At 38.9% G+C, this 25,464-nt stretch overlaps 1 protein-coding gene across 3 annotated transcripts in view; it reads left to right on the forward strand.

Annotated features, from left to right (window-relative positions):
* PARG (poly(ADP-ribose) glycohydrolase) overlaps positions 1-18,784 on the forward strand; it is a 60,818-nt gene extending 42,034 nt beyond the window's left edge. For 2 of the 3 annotated variants that reach the window (XM_041404696.1, XM_041404697.1), the window contains 7 exons: positions 205-280; positions 2,455-2,602; positions 7,594-7,672; positions 8,475-8,583; positions 11,188-11,293; positions 14,494-14,622; positions 15,367-18,784. In XM_041404696.1, coding sequence (XP_041260630.1) covers positions 205-280; positions 2,455-2,602; positions 7,594-7,672; positions 8,475-8,583; positions 11,188-11,293; positions 14,494-14,622; positions 15,367-15,539 — 820 coding nt within the window. In that variant the 3' untranslated portion in view covers positions 15,540-18,784. The remainder of the gene's footprint in view (positions 1-204; positions 281-2,454; positions 2,603-7,593; positions 7,673-8,474; positions 8,584-11,187; positions 11,294-14,493; positions 14,623-15,366) is intronic. The other variant, XM_041404698.1, reaches the window with a different exon arrangement.
* The last annotated feature ends 6,680 nt before the right edge of the window (positions 18,785-25,464 follow it).

Here is a 25,464-nt window from a genome sequence, read left to right on the forward strand (position 1 = left end):
ATTTTTTCTGCAAGGCAAACTTTTTTTTAATCCATCAGGGTGGTGTGTTTTTTTTGTTTTTTTTTTTTTTTTTTTTTTTTTTTTTTTTTAAGCCACCTCGTGTGTAAGCAGTTGGGGTTTGGGTGAATTTTGTTTTTAAATGAATGTTTTTTTGTGGGGGTTCTGAAATGATCCTTTCTGTACAATATTTTTCCTCAATGGTAGATCTCAGAAAAAACTATCTAGATTGCATGTCTCCTCTGAAGGCACCATTGAAAGCAATGGACAAGGTATGCTACAGGTAAGTGCATATAACAGTTCTTGTGGATTTCATGTTTTTGTCATACTTTCATGGTCTGCCAGCTGAACAAAGTTACTTGTTTATCCTCAATTGACTTAAATGACAAGATGTTATGCAGCATTAAAAAACCTATCAAAATTAATTCCATGGGCAGTCTTAGTACTGTCAGTGTTCCCCAGCTCATCTAGGTAGCACATGTATCTGTTACAGAAAGGGCTGACAGAAAATCACAACTCCTGGACAGCTTCAGGTCTTCTGGTTCAAGCCAGGATCAAAGATTGACAAGACGAAAGATTCAGGCTGCAATCTTGATGACTTGTCAAGGATTTCAGTTTATTTAAAAAAAAATTATTCTTGTGCTGTGCCCCAGACAGTGACCAGGTCAGTGACCCAGGAGACTTTCTTGCTGCTGCCAGCACTACTGTTTCAGTCTGGGAGGCAGTCAGCAAAATAAATTCATAAGGAGGATGTCCTATCCATATCTATAGGAAGGAACACATTTGAGTTTTCAAATTACTTGTTTGCTTTTTGCTTTTCTTTAAGAAAAAAAGTAAAAAGGTCTGCCTTCTAGAATTCTTTTACCAAAAAAAAAAGTAAAAATGACAGCTTTTTTAGCCAGGGACAAGCACTGCATTGGAAGAGGAGGAAGGAGACAAGATTTTTTTGTCTGCAATGCTTTTTGCTCAGACTTTAAAATGTCTCATAAAATTATCAAACTGGAGCACTCAAATGTGTGCTGAAATTACGAAGAACTCAGCAATTGCTCAGTAATAACAATTTTTCTAGTGTTGTACTCTGTGTAAGGGAGTATTGCCTAGGATGTGATGTTTTTCCTCTTGGCTATTTCAACCCTTATCAAACAAAATACCTCTGCTCAGATGAGGAGCAGTCACTGCAGCAGGGAGCAGGATGACCAAGGCAGGACAGTGCAGGAGTCCCCACTGACCCCAGCCTCAGTGGCCAGGGATGGTGACAATCAGCCCCTGCTGACTGGCTGTGGCCATCAGACAAAGGCAAGGTGGAGAGTCAGGGCACCAGGGACAGTGAGACATGTCTGGAGAGCCCATGGGCATCAGCAGGGCTGGGCCTGGGCCCACGGGTGACGTGTCTCGGGTGAGGTCCAGGACAGGGTGGGACCAGGCTGGGCCCAGGGGAGGCTGCCCAGCAGTTACAGTGCTCTGGGCCCTGGCACGCTGTACATCTGAGTGCTTTTCATATAACTCTTCTTATCATAGTCAAGTTTAGCAAATCTTAAACAACTGAAATGTGTTGGTATTTCCAGGATAGACTAGAGGAACACATGCTGCTGTAGTGGCTGGCTCTTGGTGTGCTTTGGACTCTGCCTCCTGGGTCAGTTTGTAATCTACACAGGTGTTCATGTCACCCCAGCAACTTCTGTCCCCCTCCTGTGCTCTCATCAGCTACCTAAGTAAAAATCAGTAAGAAGCTAATGGTATTTGGAAGATAAAGTAACTTTTTTAAAGTTATAAATTTATATGGGTAGTTAATTTGAGTGAATAGTAATTACTTTATTGAATAAACAAACTATTTTTAAAACTGTTGTCTGTATGAAAATGTAATTTGCAAAATATGTACTATTGCAGCAAAAAAGAGTCCAGAGCTTCTCTATTTCAAGCAGAAACCTTTAGAGTCAAAAATACTTGCCTTGTTCAAGTGCATTTCAAGGACTGCAATTCATAAGAGATTATTAGTACATTTCAAGAGGGTTTTTGGGTATAAAACTATTACAGGAGCAGTGCTAATGTAAAGATATTTCCATATTGGGGCAGAATGCTTTCCAAAGGACCAACTACTGATTTTTCAACATCCCAAAAAAGAATGCTGTTTTTATCTGTCACATTTACTGAAATGTGTTTTATTCTGAAATATGTGCCTCTTCAAGAGAAACCTACACAACTTGGATTTGGAGCGTTTGAGATGCAAAATTTCTTTTGCTGTGCAATATCTCATTTGTTGTAAGTCTTCTGAGAATTTGAATGGAAAAAAGAGCGAGGCACGATCATGTTAATCAGTCTCTCTGCTTGTAGTTTTAAGAGATAGCAGCAGATTTCAACACAATAATTGAAATCTGTACAGGATTTTATTTACTTTGGTAAGAAAAGGATTTTTTTTTTCTTATCCTATCATAATCCTCCTGAATGTATTTTCGGTAGGTTGATTTTGCAAACCGTTTTGTTGGAGGTGGTGTGACCGGGGCAGGACTAGTACAAGAAGAAATTCGGTTTTTAATCAATCCAGAACTGATTGTATCAAGGCTCATCACTGAAGTCTTGGATCACAATGAATGTCTTATCATCACAGGTTAGTCTTTGCAGAAAATGTTTCACATCAAATTCTGGTTTTATATATACAAAATATATTCTAAGTTGAAGTTTAGTATGGAAGGATTTGGAAGTCTAGCTGTAAGGATTAAAAAAAAAAGGGGAAAAAAATTGATAGTCATTTGACAAAGAGCCTCCTACTTCATCCCAGCTAAAACCACAAGGGACACTGTTCCACAGATGCTTTGTGAAAGGAGAAAAATAAGTGACAGCAAGCAGAAAAGCTTATTTTATCCTTTTTAAATGTGTTTGAGGACTTGGTGTCTTTAGCTAAAGAATGCTGATGGGCAATATAGGTAACAGCCACAGTTTCCAGCTATTAGCTGATATTGCTTCTCTTATGTTAAAGGATGTGGGGGTTTTGTTCCTCTCCTGAATTTGTAACATTTCATGTGATCAGTGGGATTGAACACTCTTGAGAAGAGGAGCTACCTTCTGATTAGCTAAAAGGGGAGGAAGAGTAGAAAACCTGCATCCATTAGGAAAGGGTAGAAATCTAGGAACTGTCTCAAGGATTTTGGTCTTGTAAGTTTCACATGTGTTTGTGTTACTTGTAGGTTAGTTATGGGTTCCTAATTACATCAAAAACAACCTGCTTCTCCAGTATGTTGCTGAGGGGTTGTGTGTGGAGATGTCCTGTCTGTCCAGAGCTTAGCTGAAATGGTTTTTTCTTTTGCTTCCCACTCTGTCATATATCTTGGATTGTTTTATTACCCATTGGATTAAAACAGCATCAAAAACCAAATGTCACTGTTAAGAACTGGAGCAGCCCAGGTCATGCTGCATGTCTCAGTTCTATACATGAATGGGCATTTTTCATGACTGAAGAAATAAAATGATCCTATAATACTACTTTATTTACACTAAAGACTAGCTATAAAGAAAAAAATATATTTACCCAGAGAGATCCTCTGGGTAAATATTATAGTACACTATGTTTATGTTTTTCAGTCTGCTGTAGCAAAAATGTTGACTTTAGTTGCCTGAGCTGTCTCAAAAGTCAAGAGTTTCTGTAGGTATTAGAACACATTTCTTGGGAAAACCCATCAATAGCACTTCTTTCTCTCACATGCATACGCAGTAGAAACTTGAGCTTAAATCTTGCAGGTCTTACTCTGTCCTAAGTTATTGATTGTACTGGGCAGAGCATCTTTTGTTTTCAGTTTTATGCTTGGCAATCTTTTTAAGACAGTGTTTTATTTTGTTTTTCCACTCTGCCAAAATTAATGCCTTTTCTGTGAAAAGTTTGATAAATTGGCTTTTGTGATTACATTTTTTAAAAAATGAGTCAGAAAAGAAGTTCTTGGCCATCAGAGACTTCTGTTCTGTATTTTGGATGTGATACTATATTGACATATTTTAATCACTGTCCTCTGGGAGAGACTTTTTTGGGAAGGGTAAAAACAGAGCACAGCTGTCAGTCTGGGTAATAACTGGTTAGGGGGAAACACTAAATTAGTGTTTTGAAAGACCTTCCATTCCCCTGCAGACAAAAATGGTGTTTTGGCATGGACCAGTAAAGGTGAGAATGTTTTTTCACTGCAGCAATATTTTATCTTTCTTGACATTTTATCTTCCAGTGTTTTGCAATTAGTATTTGGGATATGGAGTTCTTCTCTAATGGAAATATCCATTCCATCATTTTTATTTAATCCCTGGAGCTTTTCCATCTTGGTTCTTAGCCAAGTCTCTTCTGTGTCACGATCCTCTTGATAAATTACATTCTTTGTGATGCATCTTCACTCGGCAGCCTAATGGGTATAACTGTTTAGCTTAAATTTGCAGAGGAGCCCAAGAAATTGGGAGATAAATTAAATTTGTTGTGATTTTACAGTATCTGGTTAAGATCACTGCTGTAATGACTATGAAACTGGTCATGCAAACAGTCGAGTTCTTCAACACAGACATCTACTTACAGAAATGTCAGCAGCAGCACCAGAGATTCCTACAGCTGCATTTCTGGGTGTGAGTGGTTTTCATTCAGACTTTTTTTTTAACTTTCTTTTTTTCCCTCCTGTTTGAGTTCAAACATCCTCAGGCAGATGAAGCTGTGTTCCTTGTTTGCTTTAAATTTACAGATCTATCAATGGCCAGGGGGGACTACATCTTAGCAGAGCAGTTTTGGAGACTTCTGACCACATTAGCTAGGAGCAAATGAGATGAGATGAGATAATTGGTTTGGCTGAAAATTTACTCAGAGAGGAAAATTGGTTTTCAGCTGGATTTAGCTGACTGATTGTGCCAGTGTTGGGAGAGCCAAAGACTAATGGTGGTACAAGATAAGGATTGGAAGAACTGATTGAAAGGGGAAGAAGGTCCTTCCTCTCAGTTATGGCACTAAATGTGCCTTTACGTTGGTAACTACAAAACTAAACTCTTGCAATTTTCACATCTACTCTTTGTTTAGTGCTAGTGGTCCTGCCTCTTCAGGGGTGTAATTTCAAGCTCATTAGAAATACTGGAGGAACACTATGGTGGGATTTTTCCCAATCCATGGAAACATGATAATGCTGTACAGATCATATGCAAATGTAAAGCTAGACTATGGAGTCTGAGAAAGCTATATTTACTTTTAGTAATAATTACAAACCTGTCTAAATTGGTGAGGTCCCATAAACACTAACACTTGGCTGGCAATTTCACTTTTTGTCTGATGCTGTAACTTTTACAAGTCTCAAAAAGGATAGATTTTTGAATGGTACTTATATGTATCATTCTTTTGGCTTTAGGTAGGCTTTTCTAGGTTTTGTAGCTTGTTTTTAAAGTTCTGGTGGAACTTTATTGGTGGTTTGCCTTTTTTTGCCTTTTTTTTTTTTTTATGGGAAGAAAAAAGCTTCACCAGAAAGATTAACAATCTAGCTTATCCCATATTGTTTCTGTTCTCCCAGCAGAAGTTGTTTGTGTCCCTGTAGTTCACAGGCAGAAGTATTGCCAGTTGAATAATCATTTTTGTCTGACAAAGTTCCTGAGCTTCACTTATGAAAACTCATTGATTTTCATTAACTTTGGGTTTCTGGGACATGACTTTAGAGTCTGTGTCATTTCCTTGAGTTTCTCCAGTATTGATTTTTTTTTTTTTTTTTGTGGATATATGTGTGTATATGTCTGTATTTGCTCGTTTGTTTGTTTCCTGGTGCTTTTGTCGTTAGACTATACACTTCCATAAAAATTAATGAAAACAATGAACCTTGAAACAGCCAGCCTAATACTTTATCATTTAATCTATCCGGTGCAATATCTCGATGACCTAGAGTTTTCTTTCCCCATCTTAGACATCAAAGGCAATGCTTCCTTTCTCAAGCTGAAAGTTTTGCTAGGTTGTCCTCTAAAGAGAGCTCTCAAGAGTCACATACTTCCCTTATCTGTCTTTTCTTGCTCTGTCCTTAGACACTTTCATCAAGCCTGTCAAGAGAACTGAATTTTACTCATGTCAGGAAAAGTCTTGGGTGAAGGCTGATAGCCTGCAATTCAATTAGAGGACTGATTTCAGAATATGGAAGATGCTTGTGCTTGTCCTTTGGCTGAGGGAGGGCATGAATGTGTGTGAATACATAGGCATATTTTGTTATTCACATTTTTCAGATTATTTTTTTATCAGGAAGTGAACTCAGTGAGTAATCCCTTACCATCCCACTCATTTTGCGTAGCAGCTTTTCAAAATAGCCTTAAGTGAGATTTGTGTGCCTTCAGAATGATTAATCTTCTAGTCTAAATAAATAATGAGTGGGTAACACGGCAGATGAATTAAATGAGCATTGATAAGTCTTGTCAGTTAAAATTAATATGGGTAAATGGGGAAAATATCTTGACATCTTGTATATCTTATGCATCTTGTATATGCATCATTGTAAACAGTTTTTAACAGCTTGTTTCCCATGCTTGAGACTACTGGAGATAAGCATTCAAGTTTCCTTGTCAGTGAGGTTTAAAGTTAATAGTTTTATGTTTTTGATTGTTCAACTTCAATTGCATTTTTATTTAGAGATTGGAATACTCAGATTAAATTTAAACACTTGTATTCTCAGGGTATTGCTGATCTGTGCAATAGTTAGGCAGTACTCTTGTCTTAGTAATCAGATGTTTTGTGCTGTCAGTTTTCAATTCTTTAAAACCTATTTCTCTCCGTTCTATTTATAGGGATTAAGGGATTGCTTAACAGTTTTCTTCTTACTCTCACTGTTTGTAATTGTGCCAAACTACACCTGCATGAAGGTCCAAACAAATCCGCTCAGCTGGTCAGAGCATGGTGCCAATAGTGCCAAGGTAGTGAGTTCACTGAAGAGTTGGACTCATGATCCTTGGGGGGTTCCTTCCAACCCAGGCAATTCTGTGATTACTTCTGAAACTCAGCTGTTGTGAACTCAGAATGAGGAAAAGGTGTCATTTTGCTGTGGCATTACTTCAGGAGTATTTCTCTGAAGCATTTGTGCGATGCCCAGGTTTTGAAGCAAGGTCCTGAATTTCTATAAAATGAGGTGAGAGGCAGCCTTTTAGAAAGGTTATGATCCTTTTCTCTGCTAAGATACACTCTGTCTTGGGATAAACCTTTGAAAAGGATTGGTATAGCAGAGCATAGTAGCTAAAATTACTGGTGACTTTAAGGAGCTGCTTTCTGGCAGCCTTTAATACTTGCCAAGATCCCCTTTTGGACCTTTTCAAGAGCAGCCAAGAAGGTTCCAGACTGTTTTTTTGTGCTGATCGTTTTTTTGTGCTGACCGCTTCTTGTTGTGTACTGGACACCATACATAGATCTGCACTCATAATGTTCTTTGCTAGGTGCTGCTCATCACCTGCGGGAAGGGAGCTTTACAAGGAAATCTTGTGTTTGTGGTGCAAATGCAAATTCTCTGTTTCCCCTTGCTTCTGAGAGCTGTGCGTTCTTTTAGAGAAGCAGTGATTCCTAGAAAAGATTTGCCAGATGAAAAAAATAATATGTATTTTATATGTAATCTGGAAAATAATTTGTTTCAGGTACTGAGCAGTACAGTGAGTACACAGGCTATGCAGAGACTTACCGCTGGGCAAGGAGCCACGAAGATAAGACCCCCAGGTAAAGTTCCACATAAGTATTTTAAATGAAGGAAGAAATAAATGCTAGAAATTTGAAAACTTTTAAGTGTTTTCTTGCATTTGCCTTAATAGGCTATTTGCTTGATGTTGCTTTCTTCAGCAGAGCCAACAAGCTAAGAAAGTTATGTCATATTAGTAATATCGTAATAATGTTAATAAGTGCTACCTGCCCTGATGCCCAACATCTTTTACAGTTTAGAGATATGGGTATTTAATGCACATTTTTGCTAAGATACTGACTGAACTATGGTTTGCAATGTCACAAGACACTGATACCAGTGTCTTGACAATGATACCTGAGATGCCACAGTGCAGCTGATGTGTGGCAAAATAAGAATCAATACCATGAATCTGAGTAGAAAGCTCTGAGCTCTTGAATTTATTTCTCCAGCAATGTCATTAGAGTATATACAGAAAATTACTCATTTGGTATGGAAACATACACAGTGTACTCTCATTTGAATGTTGGAGGAAGACAGAGAAACACTGACCTTGCAATGTTCTTACATACTTGATAAATAGTGCTGTGTAATAAGATTTGTTTCACGTTCATGCTCAGTCTAGCTAGGGTATTTCTAAATTTATGGGGAGGCCTGTCTCATTTCTGGTGCTGCTTCCATTCCCAACCCACAAAGAAAAAGTATTCCATTGTCTGTTGAGTTCACCTTTTCAGCTGCTTCTAACAGAGAAACTCTGAAGGGAATTGCTTATTTTGAATCGGGGTTGTATGGCTGATATTAAACGACTAATGTCATCTACTTTTCTCCCCCCTCCAATTTTAGGGATGAATGGCAACGACGCCACACTGAAATTGTTGCTATAGATGCATTTCACTTCAGACGTTTCCTTGATCAGTTTGGTCCAGAGAAAATTAGAAGAGAGCTCAACAAGGCCAGTAACTTCTTGCAACAGCCTGTAGTCTAATGTTTATAGAGCCTTTTCAAATATTTTTTTGTTATTGTCTTAATCTAAGCAAGCTCTTGCTTACTGGTGTCTCATATGACAAGGATTTGCTGTCCAATGTTAAAGCAAAAGATTGTCAAATGCATTTCTTGTCCTTTGATGTGCTATTCAAAGGTGTATTTCATATAACTTTCAAAAATATAAATGAAACTTGGATATACATTTTGTTAATTTTTCCCTGTCCTGCTTCCAAATGACCAGCTGAGAGTTGAGGTTCTTCATCGTGGAGAAGACAAGGCTTCAGGGAGGGACACGTAATAGGGGCAGATAGTGACAGTACAGGGAGCAGTGGTTTTAAACTTGAGGACAGGTTTAAATTAGGTATTAGGAAGAAATTCCTTATTGTGTGGGTGGTGAGGCACTGGAACAGGGAAGGGAACCTATGGATGCCCCATCTCTGGTCATGTTCACTCCCAGGTTGGATGAGGCCCTAAACAACCTGAGCTAGTGAATGGCATCCCAGCCCAAGGCAGGCAGGTTGGAATGAGGTAATCTTTAAGGTCCCTTCCAACTCAAGCTATTCTGTGATTCTAAATGATGAGTCTAAGTTCTTTCCCTATGATTTGTGCTGTTGAATCCTATTCAGCTGTGCAGTCAAGGTGGAAAAGGAGGTGCCTCATGTTTTAACATGGGGCAGTTCATAAATATGGTGCCACTTGCTTTTCCTCCACCTTTCTTCCTTGCTCTTGGGGTATTGACATATTACCTGCGAGTTTACCTTTTCCTATATTGATGTTTTCTTGAGATCAGATCCAGCTGTTCATAAATCCCCTTTATTTTCACAATAGCTGTGAGGGCTGTTGTAACTACATATGTGTGTATACATGCCAGTCAGACCTTAAAGTCTTCAAGAAGACTGACAAGGCAGGCCAGTCTTAATCCTTTAAACAAAGCTTCTGGGCTGACATTCAAAACTAGCACTCTTCCTACTAATAATTCTTGCACAGTAATCCATTATCGTAATTTATTCAAAGTTTTCAGTCCCTGACCCTGCCCTGAATCAGCTGTGTGTGTAAAAATTGCAATTTGCAATGACTGTGATCCTTGATAATCTCACACATCAAAGTTCCCAGGCTGAAGTGCTCTTTGACAGGGGAAACAGGAACTGTGGTGGACATAATTCTCTTCTCTGCCATCCCTAATTTGGAATCTTGTCCTTAAGTATGATATTTGAGATGTTTCCCAGTCCTTGGGATTCCCAAACATAACGTTTGGGAACATTGGGTTACTTTCCCAAGCTGTGGCAGGTGCTTTATCATCTGCATAGCCAAGGTTTTTCTGTCACTTGTTTTTCTTGTTTTGCTGCTGCTCTTTTCTTGAAGCTAAAGCAGTCTTTTCCCAGCTTTTAAGGTAATACCTTGACAGGGACTAGTACTTGCCATCAGTGAGCTGTTTGTGGTTATGGGACCTTAGCTTTTCAAGGCCTTTGCTGTTATCCCACACACAAATCTTATCTGCTCGCATGCTGTGTCTGGAATCAGTCTCCAGTTCACCAAGCAGATTCTCCTAAGTTAATAAGAAGGTTAATGGGCCAGAATTAGGGCCTTGCATGACCAGTATAAGGCATAGGTAGTGAGAGGTGTGTGGCCTGTTCTAGCAGTGGCAGTGCTGTCTCTACTGGGCAGTGGAGTACAAGAATGCTAATTCAGTTATACTCTGCTAGTGTGCCAATTTTTGGGATCAAAACGTGCTGATGAGTCTCCTTAGTCTGATTCTACATTTACAGATGCAGTGAGCCTCTGCTTTAGCTTGTGTTGACTATAAGAGCTCAGTGCTACTATTGTTAAAGCCTCCTGCTTTCTGCAGTATGGGGGGTATGGAATATAGGATGTATTTTAAATGATTTCAAACATAGGAACACACAGCCCTAATTCTCAGCTGGAAAGGGAATACACCCTCTTGAAATGATGTACAGTGCTGAAGGACTAATTTAATTAGTTATGAAACCTTAGCATCTTGACTAAAGTAACATTCATCAGCTTGTTTCTTCATGGTTGGTAATGAAATTAGCCCTACAAAAGGCATTTAAGTAGAGTTTGTAAACCTCACTGATATCTTAGTACAAAATTCTAATTACCTACATCAGTGAATTTATGATCTGCCTGCAATTTTCAGTAGATTGATTTAGTTTGTATTTTTAAAATAAATTATGGTAAATCATTGCAACATTTATAAGGTGTGTTAGTTTGGCTGATGTTTTTTTATGAGGTCTGATTGGTGTTTAAGGAAAAGTCTAAGACTTGAGTTAATTTTCTTTTCGGGCTATCCTGGAAAGCTTCCTGTAGCTGTGATGAAATGTCTGGGACTCAGGACCTGTATCTTAATTTTTAACTTGGATCCAAATAAGGCAAAAGTCTTCCTGTCTTAATTTTTTTGTTATTGATGTTGAATTTAAGGGAAGACTAAATGTGTATTGAAGCAGTTGGAATTTGGTATTGCTAGAAGACAATAGTTTTTGTTACCATTTTATTGTTTGGAAGTATTGCACCAGGTTGCCTCTCAAATGCTTCTCTGACTCTTGTGTGCATGCAGGCCTACTGTGGCTTCTCTCGACCCAACGTTGCACCTCAACATCTCTCTGCAATAGCCACTGGAAACTGGGGGTGTGGTGCCTTTGGAGGGGACTCCCGATTAAAAGGTAAAGCATAGCAATTAGTTAATGTTCAGATTAATCAAATAACTTACGTTTTGATCCTGGGCCATATGTTTTTTTCAAGTACATTTTTTGCTTTAGTTCTAATTGATACATGTTTGCCAAGAAATGGCATTCTGTAGAATTGGTACATTAGTGCTGATCTTTAGGCTGTGAGTAATGTGGCCTTAAACAACAAAAGAGCATTCTACTCTATTCTTTGTTCTGTAGACTGTTATGCTATTTTCAATTTAAAGTTTGGGGCAAGCACATGATGGTGAAATGCTGGGTTTGTGAGGACTTGTAGCACTGAGACCTTCCAAAACACAAACATGCAGCTTTAGTTCACAGAAGAACATGTTCATTGCAGTTGTCAGTCATATAAATCAGTTGACCTTTCTGGAGCAGTCTTTTCAGATTCTGCCTGAAATTCATATCTCTGCAAAGCTGTTTAAAGTACCTGGTAATTTGCAAGGCTTCACAAATTTGCTGGCAATGGTTAATGTTTAGTTTTACTCCTTAATATATTGCTGTATGCCAGAGAGGTTTCCAGTCACTCAGTCATGCTGCTTTCTTTCCTGACTTGCCTGCTATATCACTCACTTTCTCATGTTCTTTTATATTTAATTAGAGTATTTGTAATGCAGCAGATATCACATGCCTACATTCATTTAAAACCTTTTCCATCAATTCAAGAACTGATGGATCCTGACATATAAATTCATATCCTGGTTGATATAATTCTAAATAGAAATTTACATTTCTTTGTTGTTTCCAAGCATTTGAAGAGTATTTCAAATTTGCTTTTCAGAACAGCTTTAGGTAGTTACAGTGAGACAGTCATCAGGCTACCAGTTTCATTTCTTTCTTAATGTGTTTAATTCATAAAGCATCTATTTTTTTCTCAATGCTCATTGAGTTCCTGGCAGTTGTTTTTTGATTTCCATTACATAAAATAGGCTGTCAAATGCACATCTTATCAATATCAGGACTAGTATTTACTGTAGTATCTGGGAACACTTGATTTATGTTAGGAAGGTTTAACAAGTACTTCAATTTGCATAAGATCTTGGATCTGAACTTGTAATATCCCATGTATGTTTTTTTTTTTAAAGTAGAAGAAGGATGTCAGTACAGCCATTGCTTCAGGTGCAAGTCCAGAAATTAAGTGGGATCACATCAGCTGGGTGCAAGGGCCAGGAGAGCTCAGATCCCTCCAGACCCCAGTAGCACAGGCTCTGTTGCTCTTCCTGTGATGCTTCTTTCTGTACCAGTAGCATGGAAATTTCCCATGGTATTGTGTATCATTAATGTCCAGAAGATTGTAAAGTCTGATTCTTGACAGAAATTTTGATCCTTGTTTCATAAGATCTATAACAATTCAAAATAAGCAGTAGGGTATTTTTAACATCTTGTAAGTGAAACTGCAGTTTGGAATGAATAGTAAGATTCATTAGGTTCTGTTCCCCTGTGCAAGCTAGTTAATTAGACTCTTTAAAAGCTAAACTACTGAAGCTTTACTAAATCCACAGCTGGTTCAGTGGTTTAATTAAAATATCATTCCCAGATCGAGATTAATTTCACATGTAAATCATGTAATTTATAATTTTGGCTATGGGTTTACAAGAGATGGGGTTTTTTGATTAAGGAATGCAGTGTTTTTATAGGTCTCTGTTTAAAAATGTGCAAGATTCTTTAGCTGAGCTCTGAACAGCTTTCTATTTAGCTTCCACTAGCAGGTGGTAATGCACTGTGTACACTGTTTTATTTAAAATTAATCTTTATGAAGACAATATTAATCACATTTTAATTAACTCTATTTACTGGATATAAGAAGGAAGAATTAATATCAGAGCTGCACCAACAGGCTCTGAAGTAAGACAGGCTGCCGCAGATGAAATAGTTGCTGGGGATCCATTGGTAAGACTGTTGTAGTTCCCTGAAGTGAACCTGTGATTGATTGCACACCTCTGTGGCACTCCAGCCTGGCAGTGCTGGCTGAAGAAAGAGTTGCACTCTTCTATGTTTGGTGCTGCTTAAAAGGGTCCTGGTTTTCTTCTCCCCCTAGTGTTTCTTCTTCCCCTTTGTTGTTCCTGGCTCTATGGTCTGGTGCCCTCCCTTGCCTCAGCTCTGGCTCTTAGCAAACCTTTCACTCTGCCAATTCAGCTGCTGTTCTAGTAGAAAAAAATTAGTTTTTGTTCTTCATCTGTAACTTTGCTGGCAGTTTGGTGAATAAAATTGGCAGAATTATGTTTGATGAGCACCAGAGAGCTGCAGAAAAGTCAGGAGCTGGGTGAGAAGTGAACCAGAGCTACTTGCTCCAATTGCAGTGGGTCATTAGCTTGGCTCAGCAGCACTACTGATCCAGATGATTTCTCAAGGTGAATCTTCAAAAAACTGTTCCCAAGATAGGAAACATTTTTCTTTCTTTTGCATATAGAGGAACAAAGTCTGTCTATATTATAATGTTAGTTCTTGGCAGAACTTGGGTTGTAGCTTGGGCCAATGAGTTTGACAGAAAGCTGGAAGTTAAGTAACATGAATTGCATTGCTGACATCACCCCTCACAGGTCAGAATAAGCCATTGCGTTCCTTGCTGCATACTTCTATTGTAGGTATGATGGACACCTTAAATTATGCAGGAAGACGTTGCAGAACCATAGTTCTTCTCTTGGAGCTAAAAATTGGGTCAGCTTTCACTTTGCATAGCTTACCTAATGAAAGGATTGACTCCATTCCTTCTTACAGGTGGCACAGAATGGAAATTGCCAAGTGCTCATGGATGCTTTTTACCCCACTGTCTGTGGCTGTATGGGCAGCTCAGACCAGGATGGCAGGGGCTGCTCTGTTGCCTTACGCTGCAACAGGCATTTATTAGCTAATTAATGGCTGCATGCTGCTCGGGGGCAGACATGGATCGAAATAAACCCCTCTCAGTTTTAAGCACATTGTTTATCTGGAAGTAAGGGTGGATGTCACTAACAGCTCTTGTAGAATGCTCCAACACTCTTGACCTGCAGTGCCTAGCATTGTTTACTTTATTTAAAAAATGGAAGTAATACTTATCTACCCATTGTTTGTAGTGCTTTGCAGCATCCACATGGAAATGGATGCTATGGTTGCTTGCTGTAAAATTAAGCTGTGTTTTTTCCTTCAGCAAATTGTTTTATCCTGTGTTTATGCGTAATCTTTTTTTGTTGTTCCAGCCTTAATTCAGATATTGGCAGCTGCTGAGGCTGGACGTGATATTGTGTATTTTACCTTTGGAGATGTGGAGCTGATGCGGGACATTTACAGCATGCATACTTTTCTCTGTGAGAAGGGCCAAAGTATTGGTGAGCAAAAAGAAATCTTTGTGTGCACAAAAGTGACATAACCATCTCTCTAAGTAGATATTTTCCAATATGAATTCTTGCCACTAAGTCCCGAACACAAGCAAATGAGTCTCAGTTTATTTTTACCTGTTTCCAGAACAGGGAGCTCTTGGGATCTACTGCACAGTGCTAATCAGTTTAGAAGACTTCTAGATGCTTTTCTGATTCACTTAGGAGTTATGCTGAGGAATTTGAAAAATAGATATGCATGTGGTAGGTAGAAGATTTGCAAAAGCTTTTGATATAACTCAGTAAAGCTTTGAAAAGGGAAAAGCTGCTTAGGCATTCTTGATACAGGTTTGTCTTGTAGTGGTTCTGTCTTGATCCTGAAGGATGTGTTATTCATTTGCAATACAAGAAATGCAGTGTATCCATTGTCCTCTTGTAATTGTTATGTGTCTTTTAATTTCTGGGCCAGAAGCACAAAGCTGGGTAATTGGCAATACATTTGTAAGTAATGTGTATGCGAGCTTAATGTTGGGATAGCTTGTGCAGGAAGTTGAGGGAGGCTATCCCACGTGCTGAACAACGTGCAGACATTCCCATTTACACAGTAATCTGCCCCCTCTGCCACTGCTCATTTAGAGATGTTCCTAGCCACTGTCTCAGTGTGCATGTGCATTTCTAGCCTTCCTTTGCAATCATGCATTGCTCATATGGCATGTTCTTACATGGTGTTCAATGATTTCTTTTTGGTTTTTGAAGGGGACATTTATAGGCTGTTGCTGAGATACTACAATGAACAATGCAGAAACTGTTCTACTTCAGGACCAGATGTCAAGCTGTACTCTTTCATATACAACACTCTAGAGTCCTATGCACATTCTACTGATGATGACGAGGAGGATGAAGAAAAAGGGTTGTGTTTTGAAGATTAAAATAAATGTATTTGGTCAGAATAATGTTTATCTCCTCCCACTGGTATATTGTGTGAATTGCTGGACATAATGAATGAGCTGGCTTAATTTATATTGACTGCATTGGTAGTTATGTAAAACACACAAACAAAAAACCCCACAAACACCTTTGAGAGACGAGATTTATTTGTTTGATGGTTTGATACATGAAAACCTTGTTCATGTGTATACAGAAAAAAATTCTTTGGTAAGTCTGGTTTGCGTTATATCTTGTTAAGTAGAATATTTTGGTATACATGTACATTTCACTCGAGTTTGCTAAAAATCTTCAGATTTCCCTGTACTCCTTTGCCTTTATTTTTCAGAGCTCTTATGTAGATTTCTCATGGAGGCTTACGGCTGGAGTACAGACAGCCATGTAACTCCTCGGATGATGTTACAGAGAAGCATTTTAATGATTGTTCTTACTGAAAATTGTCATAATCCTTAGGAGTGCCAAGGTACCATCGGTGTTCTTACCAAAGTTTTCATTCTTTTAACTTAAAATGTCCTAGGTCTAATTAATTTTTAAAAATAAAATTGTTAAAAATTGAAAAGTTCTAGGGGAGTCAATGCATTTCACAACTGCATGGTCTTTACCAAATTAGACATAAAAGTTAGCATGAAGAAGTAGAGAGAGAAGAACAAGAGTGGAAAAAAGAGAAATGTGACCAAAGCTGAAAGCAGAGGGAAAGATTTTCACATGAAACTCTTCAATACCATTTTGTTGGTGCTATCTGTTACCACATTGAACAAGGTCTTAGTCTATTCTAAGTTTCTCAAGGTTCACTGCTGCTGGCAATATTTGAGTTAAGGTCTGCTAGTTGTGTTCATATTGTCATATCAGTTCTCCCTTCTCTCAGCACGCATATATGTGAGTATAAGATCCCCATGGGATATGTGAGTGAGGAAACAAATCACATATCAGTGGGAGGAAATTCTGCAGGATACAGATAAGAGCATGAGGTCTTGTTAGAGATTTCTGCCTGTGTCATTTTAGACATGGCAATAACAGTGAAGTGTTGGCAAAACATTTTAAAACCCGTGCTTTTACTATCTGTGAATACCAAATTAGTGTTGCTGTAGTACATTAATAGTTTACAAAAACTGCAAGTATATATGTGATAAAACCTTTTCAGGTCTATGTACAGGGCAGATCCAGTGAGACTTTTGTCTATTCATATTTAAGCCCAGTTTAAGTTTCAGCCCAGATTCCTAAGTTTAACCTCTTCTGTGTTAGATTTTTATTGTCTCTCATAGTAATTACGAGTTAGCAATACAAGTAAAATATGCAGCAGGAAATGTAGTGACCTAAGTTTCTTAATCAATGAATCCTTTTGAGTTATGTCAGATAAAACTCTCCAAGCCTCAAACACACCATGGTAATTAAATGCTGGAAGCTGTTGGCAGTCTGGCTTAGAATAAATCACTCACTGCTTGATCTACTCTGGGGGAAGCAACAGGAAGGAGTCTGGGTTGTTTATAAATACCTTCAGGGAGCTGTACCTTGGCATGAATTCTGAGTGGGCATCTTGCAGGTGTATTACTTGGGAAATGATGAACACCGAGGTTTCTTCCTGTTCTTCCCACCAGGTGTAGTTTTCTCCACCCCCATCCATTTTGAGGAAAATATTTTGGCTAGAATTTCAGGCTTTTTTCTGTGTTTGCAACTTGTGTCCTCAGATTTAGCAGAAATCTTTTCTCCTGCTCCTGGTGTTTCAGTGTTGGCTCAGATTCTGGCAATAGGAATAACTTTTATTAGCTCTTATTTGGGCATTTAGGTTCAAGTATGATAGTGCTTCTAGATGCATTGTTGATGATAGGTGCACCCTGGGAATTATGACAAGTGATGGAAAACTGGTGCTATCAGCCAAACCTTTTTCACCTTACTACTCAGGATCTCATGTAGAAGAAATGAACAGAATTTGTTCCTAAACAACTGGAAAAATACAACAAAAAGCTTTAGATGGCTAGAAATTACCTCCCCTTTATTATAAATATTTTAGTGCAAAGTAGTCATTGTGAGAAGTGATTGGTCAGGTATGAAAAATGTACCAAAATATGATGGAATGAAATTCTACTTCAACTCTGGAAACAGAAAAATTAAACTTTGGAGAGATTCTCTGATGATCATATTATAGGTATGCAGTTAAAAGAGTTCTTGCAGTGTCAAGTGCTTCCAGGATGATCCTAGTCTTTTTATGCAGTCTGTAGTTTCAGTGATACTGAGCATTTTCTATTGTGGGGAAGAATGCCTTTTGTTTGAGATCATTCATTAGGATATGTTCACCCTACCTTTTTCTCTAGTGAATTATGCTTGTATGGACAGGAACAAAGGAAAATAACTCATTTTTCATTTCATGTGTTGTCTGAAAAAGAGTGCTATATCCTGGATTCTCTGGTGTGTTCCTGATCTCCTAAAGGGCAACATTGTAAGAATGCTTTGAATATGATTTTGATCACAGGCAGGCTGAAGATTATTTTGTTGCTATTGTTTGTTTTGGGGTTTTTTAAAAGCAAAATAGCCCAGAATTAGTTAACAGTGGTGTTACATTCCCATGTTATTCTCATTCAATAAAGAGCTGAACTGCCCAGATTGCTGCGTGTCAGCCCAATATGTGCTCTACATCTTTCTTTTTCTCCTCACCCACCACTCCCCATTTCCAAACTCCCTGAAGTGTTCCCTTTAGCTGACAATGCCTTTGGTGCTCTGGGAGAGGTAGTGTGGGATGGAGATGCCAGTGATCTTGTGCAGCCTAGAAAGCTTCAGGTTCACTCTTCCAGGAACCTGGTGATGGAGTATTCTAGGTTTGGGATTTTTTTTTTTAATTATTTTAGGGATGTTTGCTATATGATTTCCAGTAAAAATAAACTTCCTACCAAAACTTTTGTTTTATACTTTTTAGCAGTTAAATTGAATGCTCAATATGAAACAACAACAGGCAGTCATGTCGATTGCAATGTTGCCTCATAGTCAAGTTTGGTGTCTGAGCACTTCTGTTCTTCTACAGCTCTTGCACCTAAATTGCTCAGTTCTGATGTTTCCTTATCCAATGAGGACTATCCAATACTGTATATATTAATTTATAAACTGTTGAAGTGTTCCTGACATTCTTCTAAACTTACAGTTTATGCACCATTATATTGTATTGATTTTTCTGGATCTGTATGCTAATGTTTACATAATTTTGTAGGAATACAATTAAAAAATTCTGACTGAAGCCATGTTGTGTAATTTGTCATTTAATATACTTTCCAGGAGAGAAGAATTCCAGCACATTTGAATGCACAGGGCATAATACTGCAGATAATTCTGGCAGTAAACTGACACATAACAGAGAGCTGAGAAATTTATTCTTCCTGTACAGTATGGTGGTAGTTGCTTGTGTCTGCATAACACTGTAAAACACAATTAGCTACTGTAAAACACAATTAGCTACTGTAAATTGGAAGGGTGTCAGTGTGAGTGTGAGGTTTCATCCATGTGTATGGCCATATGCAGATATTCTGATGTTCCCAAGCTTTTGGTTAGCACGTAGATGTTGGATTATTCACTGAACTTCATGAAAGAAGTGTCACTAAATAAAAGCAAAAAAAAAGCAAATAACCCCCTAAAATATATAAATAATTAACATGCGGTATAGGGATTTTTATGGTTTGTAAGTGTGGGGCTGAGATCCTCCTAAATAAAATCATTTCAAACTATTTCCAAAATGTTAAGGAATTATTTTTACTATCATTACAGGAAATTAGGATAAAAATGTAATTTGATTGCTCCTAAAGTTTTATATGTAACTGTGCTTATGAAGTTTGCAGTATTGATACGAAAGGATTTGTCCATCAAGCAGCAGCAATGGAAGCAAAGAGGGTGATTGACAGACACGTTTTGGGGGAGCAGGAATGAGCAGGTGGGTGGTGGCTGAGCAGGGAGCTTCCTGCACCGTGCCCAGGTAAATGTGCTCATGGAAATGGCCAAAGGGATCCCATTTTCACAAGCAGGCTTTGGCTGAGTGCTGGATGAGCTGAGGGTTTGGTTGTGTGACAGCTGGGAAGCAAGTGAAGGGTTGATGCCCTTCATGGTGTCCCTTGGAAAGCCCAGGTGCAGGGGAGGCAGAAGGTGCTCCCATTGTGCTGCTGCAGTGCAGAAGCAGCTGCCAGTCTGTCCCAAGCTGTGACTGATCTCACTGTAATCAGTAAATACCCTCATGAATGCGCTTTAAAAGCAACCATAGCCTGTGGAGATAACCCTGGGGATAAAGCACAATTGCAAGGGCTGCTTCACCGTGGACTTTTCCTGGTTTTCTCCATTGTCTTCCCACCTATGTCAGTGTTTGGACAAAGGAATCCCAGACACCTGAATTTCACAACTTTTCATGTTTATGTTCACAGTCTGCATCGTCTCATCCTGAGCAGCTTTCTGTGACAGAAGGATGGACAGATGGATGTCAGACTTTGGGATTCCAAAAGCTGTTACAAACTCTGTCAGGTTCACTGAGGTAATTGTATATTAGCCAATGTAGGGTGATGCAATGTTTGCTTTGGATGGATGACTTGTGTTTTTTCTTTCTTTTTAATTTTTTTTTCTTTTTAATATCTGCATAAAGTCATCTTTTGGTGTTTTGTGTCACCTCTGTGACAAGAGTGAGAACATCCATAAAATCATGGAGACTGCAAGATGCAACAGCTGTCTGAAATGGTTAGGTTTTTTAAGCTTAGAATTGAGTATTTATGATCTTGTTTTGTGCTAACAGTGTTTCATGCTCATTTGTCATTGCTTAAGTGAGTGTGACCTGGAAGTTGCATAGGAGGTATTTGTCACTGATAACTCCATTACAGCAACACCATCAATTTGTGCTGAGCTGAGCTGTCGGGCAGGCTTTCACTGCCTGGTCCTGCTAAGTGGCACTTGGTCTGCAGCTAAAGGAGGCACTGGTGTATTCCAAGTCCTCTTGGTGACACTGTGGGATGTGTTTGGGTGTGTGCACACTGTGCTGTGCATGCACACACATTGGAGAAACTTTAAATAAGCTGCCATGAGCTACTGGAGTGGGGACCATTGCTAGTGTAGCTCATCAGCTGTAAATCTGGGAAGCAGGGGACAGGAGCCTAGAGAGATTGCACTGTCTTTACAAGCTGGCTGTGCTTGCTGGCTCTCTGTATGCACAGTTCACACACCTCAGCCTTTTGCAGTCAGCTGTCCTCTCTCTCTGTGATGGACTGTACTGAAAACTGCATAGCTGGTGTGCCTGTAAATGACAAGTTCTTGTGCTGATATTTTTTCCTGTGGTTTTGATTCATTAATTAATAGTAAATTGAACAGGTGATATTAAAGATGAGGGGGTTTGCTCTTTATTTTTAATTGTTGAATAGCTAAGAGGACCACATTCATGTTCAAATTTTTAAAGAAATGGAATACAATGAAGGCATTGTTCCATTGGGTGTAAAACAGTAAGAGTATGCTGTGGCTGGGGGGAATGTAGGAAAATAGAGAGAGTGATGGAGGTAATCTCACCCCTAAGGAGTTACAGCTGTGCTTATGATCAAGAATTAGGAACAGGCCTGCCCTTAATAGGCCACAGCTAGATCCAGTTAGGGTGGGTATTGTAAAAGAGTAGGTTGGCTGGTTGAGAAGTTGGATGGATTTGGTTGGCTGTGCTGAGGAGAAGGAGTCAGTGCTGTGAGGAGCTGCCCGTGAGAAATCACCGAGAAAGTATGAAACCTTTGTAATGAGATGGCAACAGTATGCCTGGTTGGGTAAAGGTTACTGAAAAGCCTCGTCTCCTTCTGCCCAAGTGATAAACATTGTTTTTTGCAAATTTCTTGGAAAAGTCATGTAACATGCAGATAAGGACCTACTTTCTCTGTACAAAGCCTCTCTTACCACAGGGGCTTTGTCTATTCTGCTATTGTCTGCTCTCAGGGGTTTTCACTTGGAAGGCCCAGTTCAGTAACATCTCTTTTGTTTACTTTTTAGAGATTCCTTCTGTAAATGATTGGAATTTTTATGCCTACTACAGCTGCTTCCTTTTGTAATTAATAGTATCAAGGTGAGATTTTGCAGAGATAAAAGCTGTATTTGCTAAATAGGAAGTGCAAAAGGACCTTTGGACCAGTGAGGCAGGATTGTTTTAAAAGTCCACATTTAGAGTTAACAAGAAACAATAATGCAGTGCCACACATGATGTTACCAGTTTGGATCCAAGAAATCTGTATGTGTGTTAGCATCTAATCACTGTCCCTATGCAAATCCTGAACTTTCATTCCAAAGCTATTTTTGTAGGAAGGCAGTAATGACAAATTACAAACTGTTTGTTTTAATATATCCATATGTCCTCACTTCCTTAATATGTCTGATCTTAGCTAAATGTTACAGGCATTATGGGTGTTTTTGCCTGGAAGGACAATGTTTGCTAGCTTTTATAAACTGTAATTTACACTCAGAACAACATCTGAAGTGCATAAGGAATTAAACCTCTGTAAATCCTGTCTGGATGGGCTCTGTAATGGCTTTTGAGCATCTGAAATCTTTTCAGGGTGGTGGAGTGTGCTAGGAGGCTACAGGAGAAGACTACAATTTTCTTGCTCAAAGACAGTGCTTTCACCTTTCTTTTACACTCATTTGATGGAGATAGAGAATTATTTTGATTGTGGGGAACTGTTACATTTATTCTCAGAAATTGCTAATAGTATTTGTTGATAAAATAAACCAGGAAAGCAAAGACAGAATCAGGAGCAAATTCCAATGTTTTCACATTTATTACAGTAATATTCTATAGTCATGCTCTCTAAATGTGATACTTGGATTTTCTCAGAAATCATCATCAAGAAGACCAGCTATGAGGGGGGTGGGGGATGTATGTTCCCAAATAGCCTTTACTTTCAAAGTTCGCAGGTCTTTGCAAAAAAGACAGAAAACACTTTCAAGAGGCAATTTATTTTTGTTTCTGTGTTCCCATTTGCTAGGTTGCTATCTCCCATGTGTTGGTGTCCAAGCAGAACCACCTGTATGGGTTTCCTTTGGTACCTGTTTGATTGATGTTTTCCATTTGTGAAAGACTGTCCTGTCTGAATCCTAACAGTAGTCCTGCTTTGCTTACAGGGGAGAAAAACCATAAGGGTGATATTCTCCTAAAACACCAGTGTGAGCTCTGACCATAAATGTCTGAGTAAGTCATGTCTGTTTTGGAGCTGTGTGGGGAAATGACAAAGTTAAGCAACCTTACATATCTAGAATCTTGCAACTTTAGAATTGGAATAAGAAAAAACATGGAAAATTTTCTCCAGGCTGCCTGGTTGATTGAAGTTGTTTTGTTTTGTGTACCTGGAACACCAGAGAGCAGGTTTTCCTGTTTCCATGGGCTTGTGCATCTTCATCAGTAACAATGCTCCCATATTAATGGGGCTCTCTTTTGTGACAGTGAATAACTAGGCCAGTGAGGAACTGGATCCACATGTAGAGAAAGCAGGGGTCCCCTCTGACTTGGCCTTGCAGGAGGGACCAGGGGAAAAAGCATTATAATAAAGATCTCTTTCCAGGAGTTTCACCCACTCCACTCTGGTGGATTAATCTCTTGCGTTATTTCTACATCAGGTGTTGCCTAAAAAGGGACATTTAGGAAAGTTCATGATCCTGAACTGTGTGAAATATCACTAAGGAGAGAGAAATTTTGTTTTCTTCCATTTGAAAGGGGAGGGAGCTAAATCAAATCAATTATTTGTGGCCACTTAAGATTTAGATGTAGTTTGACATCTGCTTTAGAGATGCTTCAGAAGAATCCTCCAGCATGGCCTTGTATCAGTAAGGTCTTGGCTCCTCTGCACATGTACAACTGCCTTTCAGCTGGAAGTTGATGGGAAGTGCTGAATTTGCTCATTTTTTTTCATTCGTCAAAGCATCTTGGCATACTAGATGCAATAATGACAGTGTATAGATCAAAGTGTTTCATCATGGCACAAAGTTAATTTTGCCAAGATTTGAAGACTTATCTTTTCAAAATTAAAGGTTAAGAAAATTGCTGTGAATAGCTAAAATCCTGTTATTGAATAATGACAAAATTTTCTTTAATGTACTAGGAATTGATTGGATCTAAACCAAAATGTCATGAAAATAAATTAAAGTAATTGTAAGTGTTTCACACCCTTTTATGTAAAGGATAAGGTCCTAAAAATTGTATTTTCAAATCCAGAGTTACGTCTATCTTCAAAATGGCTGCATTGTTAGGTAATTATATCATTGCAGTTTTAAGTCATTATTTTGGCTGTTGCCTGAGGAATTTTACAGCAGAGCAGTATTAATAAGATGCCAGGAGAACAAATTCCATAACTTAATCTCTGTCATAATTTGAACTCGGATAAACAAAGTGGCATTTTCATTCATAATTAAATGACCTGCAGCAAATGTAGGTCAGGAGTAAAGGGATGTTTGGTTTTACATTCTGTGGAAAATCAAACTTTTGCATTTTGGGAAGAAAGGTGCGAAAAAAATGCAATCAGTGTCTTCTGGACTTGAACATACCACAAGTTTGAGAAAAGGAGGTTCCCAATTCATCCACATTGTAAATCTCAGCTAAGTGCCATTTAGACTTTATGGTTGGTGATGACAATTCCCTGAGCATTCAGATGAAAAAAGAAGACCTACTGATTGATTGAGTCTACTCCTTCCTCAGTCTGCCAATTCCATGTACACAAAATCCAGCAGCCAAACCCAGCAGATTGAATTTAGAATGTAACAGATTTGGAGCTTTTTTTTTCTTATCTGAAATTGGACTACTTGATTGTGAGCAATCATGTGGATGAGATGTTTCTAACAACAACTGAGTATCTCCTAAAGTCATGTGGCTTCAGCCTCTGTGGCTCTAAATCTTTTGACTGAATTTTTTGGGTTGGTTTTGTTCTAAAGTTTTTGAAGTCTTAAAATTGTTTCCAGTCATTGGCATGAGACCTGGAAACACTGAGATGAATCTGCACCTTCTGCATGTGAGTTTTGGAAGGGTTTTGTTACCCTGGCTTACATCAGGAACCTCCTTTGCCTACTAGGAAAGTCTTTGGCCTCAGTAGCTTGAAGGGTTTCAAGGCTAATCAAATTTCTGTTTGCTTTAGACAAGCATCCCCTTCTTTTTGCCTCAAATCTTGATTACATATGACCTTCAGAGAGCCTCAAAATGTTAATAAATTCCTCTGAAATTGCTTTTTGTTACAGTCCAAGGTAAAATTGTGCCCATGAGAAATGCTTAATCTATGACCAAAATAAGGCATTTGTATACTTAAATGAGCAGGGGAAGGCTTTGCTGTTCTGAAAATTCATGTGGCAATGACCTGACAGAACTGTCTTAAGGGAATTAAATCCAACTTCAAATTCTGATCTCTAGGTCAAATAACTCCAGGTATTCTCTGCTGCCTTAATATTTCTCCAGGGCTGAGAGACATAACACAAGCAGCACCAGTGCCCCAAGTTATCATAATGTTGTATTTGGTAGTTTGTCTTAAAGCCTTTCCAAAACCAAGTATTTGTAATACACCCAGGGGAGGGGAATTCTCTTAAGTGGGAAGAAGGAAAGAATGAGCCAGGGGGAGGTGAGGGACCCGGTGAGTGTCCCTTATCCCCTGCTCAGGCCGTGCCCAGCAGAGCCCGGCAGCACCTTTTCCTCACACAGGTCTAACATGTTGCTATCAATGCAGTCCTGTGCTGAGACCCGTGTGTGTTTTGTCCCGCTCTTGAGAAGGTTGTAATTTCTTGCAAAAGCCTCTTTGTTTACTGAAGTGCTTGCCTTCTATTTGTGTTCTGGGCAGATGGCTCCTCAGCAGCGTCTGGCCGATGAGCTCAGCGTCGCCGAAGGCTTCACCCTGTCTGCGGGAGGAGCCGTAATTCAGCCTCGGGGCTCGCTCCCGCTAAGCCGCTGTGGCGGGC

This window comes from Onychostruthus taczanowskii, unplaced genomic scaffold (assembly GCF_017590055.1).
Source record: "Onychostruthus taczanowskii isolate IOZ18803 unplaced genomic scaffold, ASM1759005v1 scaffold22, whole genome shotgun sequence".
NCBI classification, from domain to species: domain Eukaryota; kingdom Metazoa; phylum Chordata; class Aves; order Passeriformes; family Passeridae; genus Onychostruthus; species Onychostruthus taczanowskii.